Source organism: Sinocyclocheilus rhinocerous, unplaced genomic scaffold (assembly GCF_001515625.1).
Source record: "Sinocyclocheilus rhinocerous isolate Xijiao unplaced genomic scaffold, SAMN03320098_v1.1 scaffold99, whole genome shotgun sequence".
Lineage (NCBI taxonomy): Eukaryota > Metazoa > Chordata > Actinopteri > Cypriniformes > Cyprinidae > Sinocyclocheilus > Sinocyclocheilus rhinocerous.
Genome location: NW_015670981.1, coordinates 1,134,577 through 1,144,515, shown reverse-complemented (window position 1 = coordinate 1,144,515; position 9,939 = coordinate 1,134,577). Strand labels below are relative to the sequence as shown.

Below are 9,939 nucleotides of genomic sequence, written 5' to 3'. Positions count from 1 at the left end.
AAACTTGTGTTCATTACATAACTATAATGTCTATTTACATAATAGAATAATGTTTACGAATTCAAATTAACATTACAAAATCTATTATTATACTCTGCCACCTTTTTACATCGTTTATTGTTTGTATAATTTAACCAGTGACTTGTTGCTTGTTAAAGACATAAAATCATAATAAAAATAAAGTTTTTTTTTTTTTAGAAATGATAAAAATAGTTCCATAATAGAATAAACAATACTACATAAAAATTAAACGAAATACCCAAATTGACCAAGTATACAGCAGAGCACATATATTCAATTCCCCAAAACAGTAACGTTTATACAACTCGTATACTTCAAGTCAATTCGAACGTCAACTATCAGGCGAGATAAATATAGGCCTACAAGTACAAATCCATACTTTCCAATATGAAATTAGTGTATTGGTATGTAAATGTATCCATTGCTAGTTTAGTTTATTACGACATTCGATTACACAAATTCATTGGACGGATTAAGTTCAGGCCGGTCGCCAAATTACAGTGTTTTTATTTTTGCTGTCTAATGGGCGGGACTTTTCATCTCAAGGCCTCACGCAGTTCGCCCTCTTACTGCCACTTTGATAAAGAATATCTCTTTGGTTTTGAGACTTTAGTCTTTGCAACTTCAGGGATCTTATCTATGCACAATAAGCTTGTAACACTCCAAAGAGAAAGGAAAACTTGAAATCGCATCATATGACCCCTTTAAGTCAGTAACAGTGTCCATTATGTATTCCCAACAATTCTTTATAGTTTTTTTTATACTACTTTTATTAAGACTATATATATATATATATATATATATACACACACACAACCATTTAAAAGTTCAGGGTCAGTGAGACCGCAATTAATTTTTTAAGGATACTCTGACAAATAGAAAGTTCAGAAGAACAGCATTTATTCAAAATACCAATATTTTGCAACATTATAAATGTCTTTACTGTATTTGGTCAATTTAATGCATCCTTGTTGAATAAAACTATTAATTTCTTTCTTTCAAAAAAAAAAAAAAACTTACACTAAACTTTTTAACAGTATACTGATTGTGAGATACTTAAACTTTAAGACCCACAAAACTAAAACACATGAAACTGTATATGGCTGTCCTTTTATAGAGCATTTTTAATCTGATAGCACTTAGGGGATAGTTTACTAAAAAACAAAAAAGTCTGTCATCATTTATTCACCCTCATGTTATTTGAAATAGTTTTTTTTTTTTTGTGAAAAGCTACCATACTGCTTTAGATGACTTTGAATATAGCCCACAAGTTGTTTGACATGGCACAGGGATGGAATAAATTCTAAATAAATGGTGTGAGGGTGAGCAAATTATCCCATAAACACATTTTATTACACCAAATACACAAAATAATGTTCTTTTTAGCAGCATCATATGACCCCTTTAAGGTGCTATGCACACTGGTGATAAATGTAGGACATTTACCACTAAATCAAAATAAAATGTCCAGATGTACCACACATTCCTCAAGCAGTCAGTTATTCTACAAAATACTGCTATTCAGATACTTTTTTTTAGGAGTAAATAAACATTCTAAATTGTTCCGAGGCAGAGACTAAATCGCATATTTGCAATACAGTACGCCGATAATGTCAGACCCCCATCTCTAGGACATTGTGAGTGTGTTTCTTCTCTTCGAGTCTCTTCTCGGGAAAGGAACAAAGCTTCTCACTTCTTTAAACGATAAACCTGTGATGAAAAAATGATCACGGTGCATTTACATACACAATATGTGCAAATATAAAGTACAGCAGGCAGAACTCTATGTGTAAAATCTGTTGCTCACGTTTCCACTCTTCTAAGGGCAATGTGGCGTTGTCGTAGCTGTCATCGTATGGTGTGGGCTTTGGGCAGTCCTCTGGGTCCCTCAGGACATCAAAATAACTGTGTGCCAACGTACCATCAGCAGTGAGACGAGCATCAGCATCTAACACCAGCATCTTCTCAAGCAGATCTACCGCTGGGGTTAGTTACCAGTGTGTCAGAAACAAAGCCACAGCATTAGAATAGCAAAAGCTGATATATGTATTATTATTTGAATATTATTTGTATTAGTACAGGGCAAGCTGAGCTATTTTTGACAATATTATAAAGTTATTTAATTATTTATTAGCACTAGTTGAGTTGATTTATGTTGGTCAAGGTAGCAGAATATGGCACTATAAAATTTCTCGAATTTTAAAACATGTGAGTGGACTTATAGACATTGTAATCTGAAAAATATAAATATATGTTTATTTGAAGTGCTTTCTCCAGTTGCGGAAATTTAATTTTTATATTCTAAAAATGCAATTCTAGAAATTGTAGGGCAGGGTTATTAGTTAACTACAACTAAAACCATACAATTTTTAATTACTTCAAGTTAAATAAATGTTAACTGAAATAAAATCTAAAAGAAGTTAAACGTATTTTATTTCAGCCAGTTGCCAAAACAGCATTTCTCATTTTCATTTAGCTCAACTTGAACTAAAACTGAAATAAAAATAATAAAAAAGTATATACAAATATAAAAAAAACTCACAACAAAATGACTAAAACTTTATTTAAAATTAAAATGTAAAATATACAAATACTAAATAATTCAAAATATTCATAAAAACTATATGATGGTAAAATAACACTATTTGTAGGGTAACACCTTACAGTAAATTTCATTTAGTTAATGCAAGTTAATGCATTAGCTATTTTACAGCATTAGTCTAGGGTTAATGTTAATTTATAAATTCCATTTGTACAGCTTGAAATGTTAAAAATGTATTAGTATATATATAGAAATGAAAATTTAACATATATTATTAAATGCTGTAAACATGCATTAACTAATGTTATCTAACTGAACCTTTATTGTAAAGTGTTACCAATTCTAGAAATAACTGCAGTTAACAAAGTTTGTTACAGAAAACTAACTTTGAATAATAATGTCATTAAAATTTTTGGCTGACATTCAATAATTTTGGGAATCCTATTAAATTCCAAGTTGCAATATATAACTAATCTAGAAGTTTCCTCTGCAGTGCAATAGTACAGAATATGTGTGCTAATACCTTCTGTTGACATTCTACCTGACGTTTGGTGAAAAATGTAAAAACTTACTTAAATTGTTCTGTTGCATTTGCTCAGCATCTTGTCATTTTTGTCAGAAATAATGGCACGTCACATTGACAGGCAGCAACTATGCTGTCAAACTAAATCACAAGTTTTACAATGAAAAAAGTCTCTTGCCTAAGCAAGAAATGTGACAACGTGACAAAGGAGTCATTTTTCATTGGCATATTACTTACCTTTTTTACTGGCTCTGGGAAACAATATCGAGAAGTCTTTGCGTGGGTAGCAGGGCAGGGATCTGACATAGCTCTTTGCCTATTTAACAGCAATGAAGATGGTGACATTGATCGAGATCAGGAATGACAGCTGAGCACAGTAGCTACAGCAACTGTCACGCAAAATGTTAATAATTCAAGTTGAATTTTTTCCACAAAATATTCAAGACCCTTTTCTCAATCTTATTTTGCATTGCATTAGAGATCAGCGATCAGTCTCAGGTTTAATCAAGATTCAGACATAGCATGTATTAAAGGTGCCATAGAATGCATTGATACAATATTTTAAATTGTTCTCTGATATCTACATAGAAGGTATGTGGCTCAGGTAAGGGCAAAAAATCTCCAGAAACGGTTTTACATGTCCATTTACAACCCTAGGATTTGTCCCTAGAATGAAATGGTCTGTTTTTACCTTATTTGGAAGGGTCATGAATAATAATGTTGAGCTCTGCTCTGATTGGCTGTTTCACAGTGCAGCTCAAAGTTGAGCTCTGCTCTGATTGGCTGTTTCACAGTGCTGCTCATTTCAGTAGCTCACACAGCAGGAAGGAAACACAGGTAAAATATATATATTTCAATACTGTCTCTCGCAGTTATATCGGGTAATTATACTGTATATAAAATGCGGGCATCAGGGAGCTGCTATTAATATGCGGGGCATTTAAACTGCTTTTGAATGCACGATCGCTTTACTTTCACTTTCGAGATTTGCGATCGCACATGCTCTGTGTAAACTAGAGCGGCAGTACTTACCACACATTTTACAAGATCAGATGCTTGTCAGTGGTGCTCAGGATCTGTAAATCATTCCATCATCCTCAGTCATCTCTCCTTACTCTGTTCATGTGGTAAGCGAAATCTTATGTATTGTAATGTAACAGGCTACCGCTAGCAAGCAGCTAACATGTCCCTATAGTGGCTCGCGTTATTTGTTTTCCGTGCCTTTCTGAATACAGACACCAACCCATCCCTGCACATCACATCCCCTGCACAGCCTGGAACATAACATTTATTTCCATGATCTGCCATTTTCGCCATTATCCTCGCTTGTTTCTTCACAATACCTGCAGAACTTCTGATGATTCGGCTGTGCAGGTTCGGCTGGCGGCTGGCATAGAACATGGGCGGGTATATGCAAATGTTGGGGGCGTAACTATTAGTGATCCCGACTGTAACGTCACAGTTGGTGTTATGTTCTGATTCGCCTATTTTTCAGTGGTTTTTTGCATGCACGAGATTTACATAAGGAGGAAACAATAGTGTTTGAGGCTCACGGTATGTCATTTCCATGTACAGAACTGTTATTATTCAACTATGCCAAGGTAAATACAGTTTTCCATTCTATGGCACTTTTAAAGATACCATATTTGGTTGCACTGAAAATGTCTTACCTCTGGGCTTTCTAGTTTCTCAATAAATTCTGGACTTGGTGTCCCTGTTACTTTCATTATCTGAGTCAATTGGTCCATGTCTGAATATCAGAAGTTAAAGACAATGTACAGCATGTAATTTCCAAGTTATTTCTGTTCTTGACAAGCAAGACAAAAGGGAATAAGTGGGCACACAGTATTTCTAAATGCAATCGCAATTAACTAAATGACCGACTGTGTACCGACTGTACTTTAGTCATTTGAAATTTAAGTAACAGAATGTTAAAAGGATAGTTCACCCAAAAATTAAAATGATTTCCTGACCTTCATGTCTTTCCAAACCTGTATGATGCTATTTTGTCAGTGGAACACAAAAGTAGAATTTCTGAAGAGCTACATTTATATTTTATATTAAAATAACACATAACATATGGTTTTAGAAGGACGTGAGGGTGATCATATAATGACAGAACTTAAATTTTGGATGAACTATCCCTTTAATGAAGTATTTAAATATTTGAGGACACTTTCTTGAAATCCAGCCCTCAGAATATGTTCATTCAGAAAAAAAATGGAAATAAATGAGGCAAAGTAAATGCTGAAGGATACAGTCTTTTCCTTTAAAGAGTGTTTTTCCATTGAACATTTCACCCATGATGCACCCAACAGACCAGATATCCACTAGAAAGAAGAAAAAGGCAACAATCGCACATATTGAACTCTAAAAATCATTACAACCACCAGTCATTAAAACAATGCAAACCATTTGACATACATCACATTCATGCGGCAAATCTGAATCAGTATAGCTCTTAGTACTAAAAAATCGGAGCACATTCCGTCTAACTTGCAATTAAAAGATTGATATCTACATAAAGGAAGGGTATCTGAGCATTTGTGAAGACATTCAACATTTAAAAGTGCAAATTATTGATCCGTGTATGCAGTTGGGAACTGTTTGCCTAAATAAGTGTGACCTTTATTTAGCACACACTACTACATAATTTAGCACAAAAAATATTCATGCCATCTCATGTCTCATGTTATCTCTTATCTAACATTGCCAGATTTAATCATTTTCACATTTAAATTTACATGTATTTTATATTTGAAATATTTTATATTAATTTACAAATTATTAATTAAAACTCATTAAAGTAAATACATTTAATAGTATTAAAATGTTTTGATTGATATAAATTATTGTAAAAAAAAAAAAAAAAAAGAGAAATTAATCAATAAATGTAATTTTCTATGAACCTCAGGAAAATTTGTAAAGATTTACATATGTAAACTTGTATAGAAATAAGTTGTATGCGTTTATTTGTAAGGTGTCCATACATTGATATTGTAGGTATCAATTTTCTATTCAAACAAAGAAATAAATGCATGTTAGAACTATACCTATAAATACCAATGAGAGCATGTAAGAACTGCTCATATAGACCAATAGAGGTGCTATTGGACAGATTTCAAGAAACTAACTGGAGCATAACAGATGACCAAATCAATAATTACTCTATATTTTAACCTTATATTTTAGATAACACTTTAGATTTGGGAATACACATGTACAGTCAAACCAAAAATTACAGACAGTCAAACCAAAAATTATAGGACACCAGATATAATTTTTGATATTTTTTTACTAGTGGGTGCAGGACACTATAGTTCATTTATGTAAGTGAGGACAGCAAAATAAAGTAAACTGTGACTTATTATACCCAAAAATTCTTCATACAGTGGACTACCAGTAAAATTTATAAAAAATTTGGGACGAAAAATTATTCAGACACTTTGACCTGACCATGTTTTTCTTAAGTGTCATCTGACATTATCAAGATTAATTTGTTCTGACACAGTTTAACTCTGAGTTCTTGTCATATTTTATTACCATTTTCTAAACTATAGCGAATAAACTGTGAAATAAATTGTGTCTGAATACATTTTGGTTTTACTGTACACTAATAACTAAGAGGTTTCCCTCAATAAACTCCTAAATTGCTTTTTATTTATAGGCAGTAAGGTAGTTGTTGTAGTAGTTATGTTTAGGTGCAGAATAAGGCATTAATGTGTGCTTTATAAGAAGTAATAAGCAGCCCATATGCTAGCACTATGCATGCTATTGTAACTAGTTAATAGTAAAGAGTGTTCCCTAATCTAAAGTGTTATCATATTTTATACACAAATGTTTTGCCTAAACAGAGTAAACTTAGCTCTCAGTAATAATTTTAAGAGGTGTGTATGTCTTAAAGGGGTCATATGATGCGATTTCAAGTTTTCCTTTCAGTGAACCTAGCTCTCAGTAATAATTTTAAGAGGTGTGTACGCTTTAATGAATGACAAACATCTTGCCTGTCTGCGTGTAGTGCATCCAGTTTAGAATGACCTCAGGGGCCCGGTACCACCGCGTCACCACGTAACCTGTCATCTCTGCTTCTGCATGACGCGCCAGGCCAAAATCCAGGATCTGCAGGCAGACCAAACGCAGAGTGTTACTGTCAACTGTCAGGGGTTTACGCTTCTCTCTTTTATGGTGAAAGAATGGTGGCACAAACCTTCAGCTCACAGTCTTGGTTCACAGCCAGGTTTCCTGGTTTGAGGTCCTGCAATGCATAAAGGTGTTGTGAATCTTCCTACAAAGACATTGTTCTTGAACAATTACACAAGGTCTTAGTGGATTTCTTAATACATTTTTTATCTGAATCCAGTAAGCTCCATTGCACATTGAAAGTGAGCCGGGCGGCTTCAAACAGATCTGAGCATGTACAGGCACCACCTCACCAAACAGGAAATTACTGGTATTACCTCATAAGACAATGTATGATAGGAAAGCCCAGACTTAGAAACACAATATGGCACATTTCAGAACTCGCATGTAAAAATAAAAAAAACAAAAAAGTTTGGATAAATCACTACTGTAGCTTGGCGTACATAAATTTTTTGCATTTTTATTTAAAACATACCGCCAGAATGTCTCCAGAAAAGCACTCCTACAAATCTAAGAGCATTTTTAATATTGTATTTTAGATACACACTACCGTTCAAGATTCTGGGGTCAGTAAAAAATTTTTTAATACTATACTGCAAGGACACATTAAATTGATCAAAAGTGATAGTAAATAAATTTACATTGTTACAAAAAAATACATATACACTGATGTTCAAAAGTTTGGGATCAGTAAGACTTGTAATGTTTTTTTAAAGAAAGAATATTAAGCAGCACAACAGTTTCCAGCACTGATAATAAATCAGCATATTAGAATGATTTCTGAAGGATCATTTGACACTGAAGACTGGAGTAATGATGCTGAAAATTCAGCTTTGCATCACAGGAATAAATTTTATTTTAATGTATATTAAAATAGAAAAACTTTATTTTACACTGTAATAATATTTCACAAATCACAATATTACATTTTTCACTGCATTTTTGAAATACTGAAATACTTACAGCCTTGTTGAGCATAAGAGACTTCTTTCAAAAACATTTTAAAAAATCTTACCGACCCCAAACTTTTGGACAGTGCTGTATATGCCTATTTTAATAATCCAATAATGTTTTACAAATTTGTACATGAATTTACTTTTCATTACTTGGAATTTGTATATATATATACTGAACAAAATTATAAACGCAACACTTTTGTTTTTGCCCCCATTTTTCATGAGCTGAACTCAAAGATCTAAGACTTTTTCTATGTACACAAAAGGCCTATTTCTCTCAAATATTGTTCACAAATCTGTCTAAATCTGATATATATATATATATATATATATATATATATTCATAAATAATGAACAAACAGGTTTACATGTTGTAATACATGAGTAAAAACAAGACTCATAACTGCAATCCATTATATTAAAACTAATTGGATGAGCCAAATTTGAAGCTAAACTAGTTAATATACTAATAAATATACTTATTCCTCTTCAGATGAGATGAATGACTGCTTTCTCATCTTCTCAGATGAGATGAAGTGTGGTTAATCATCGTTTATACTATAGTCCACTGATCAATACATATTAGCGAATTAGCAGTAAGTAAATGTAATTCATGGAGATGAAAACTCCCGCACTGAGCACATTTGCATCTCACAGGGAAGAGCTACAACGATCCCAAGAGAGGCCATGTGTCTTTAATTCAGATCTGTGTGGAAATGATAATTATGAGCAGATGCTGTTTATTCATTGCCAGTCTCACTTACTCTGTGAATGATGCCAGCACCATGAATGTACTGTGGAGTGGAGAGAAACAGAGGGACAGAGAGGAAGAAATACCACAAATCAGTATAATGACATTTTTCACAGTGTTATGTTTTAGTATTTGATTACACTAATAGGATTGATCTGAAAGATTGTACCATTCCTACTGGCAATCATCTTAAGCCCAAAGCATACTTCTATATTTACACATACATATTTTGTCCTCAATTATTCAATTGCTTTAGTTTTGTTAGATGTTTACCAGATTAAAGTCAACAGGAAACCACATTCACATCCAAATTTACTTTGTTAACATGATGCATTTAGAAAAAAAAAAAAAAGTTTAAAAATTTATTTATCAGGAATGAACTGGATTATAGTTGTTTCAGAGGTGGAACTTTTTTTTTTTTTGTAATAAAGTGCACTGATGAATCATGTACGGTAATTCCACAAACATACACTATCATTCAAAAGTTTGGGGTCTAAGATTTTTTACATGTTTTTGAAGTAAGTCTGTTATGTTCACCAAGGCTGCATTTATTTGATCAAATATACAGTAAAAACAGTAGTATTGTGAAATAAATGTAAAAAATGTTCTATTTTAATATAATTAATTATCTATGAAATATGTACTTAACATATTAATAATGTAATTTATTCCAGAAATGACAAAGCTGAATTTTCAAAAAATCTGAAATAATTTTAATATGCTGATGTGGTGCTCAACATACATTGTTATTTAATATCAATTTGAAAACAGTTGTGCTGCTCAATATTTTTGGGAAAACCTCGATACATTTTTTAAATTAGAAATCTTTTGTAACATTATAATTGTTTTACTGTCACTTTTGATCAATTTAATGCATCCTAGCTGAATATTAATTTCTCTCTCAAAAAATAACTTCTTACTGACCCCAAACTTTTGAATGAAAGTGTATTAACAGCAGGGGCACGGGAAGATGTTTTAGGTTGGGGGTGCTGTACGCGTGGTGGTG

General features: G+C 32.7%; 1 protein-coding gene across 1 annotated transcript in view; it reads right to left on the bottom strand.

Moving 5' to 3' along the window:
• Positions 1-1,550: 1,550 nt before the first annotated feature.
• The window catches only part of LOC107734522 (mitogen-activated protein kinase 13-like), a 14,440-nt gene continuing 6,051 nt past the window's right edge, over positions 1,551-9,939 (bottom strand). Inside the window, exons 5-12 of the mRNA XM_016546495.1 lie at positions 8,947-8,976; positions 7,294-7,341; positions 7,091-7,205; positions 5,345-5,416; positions 4,757-4,836; positions 3,324-3,402; positions 1,829-2,002; positions 1,551-1,731 (exon numbers count right to left, since the gene is read on the bottom strand). Coding sequence (XP_016401981.1) covers positions 1,649-1,731; positions 1,829-2,002; positions 3,324-3,402; positions 4,757-4,836; positions 5,345-5,416; positions 7,091-7,205; positions 7,294-7,341; positions 8,947-8,976 — 681 coding nt within the window. The 3' untranslated portion in view covers positions 1,551-1,648. The remainder of the gene's footprint in view (positions 1,732-1,828; positions 2,003-3,323; positions 3,403-4,756; positions 4,837-5,344; positions 5,417-7,090; positions 7,206-7,293; positions 7,342-8,946; positions 8,977-9,939) is intronic.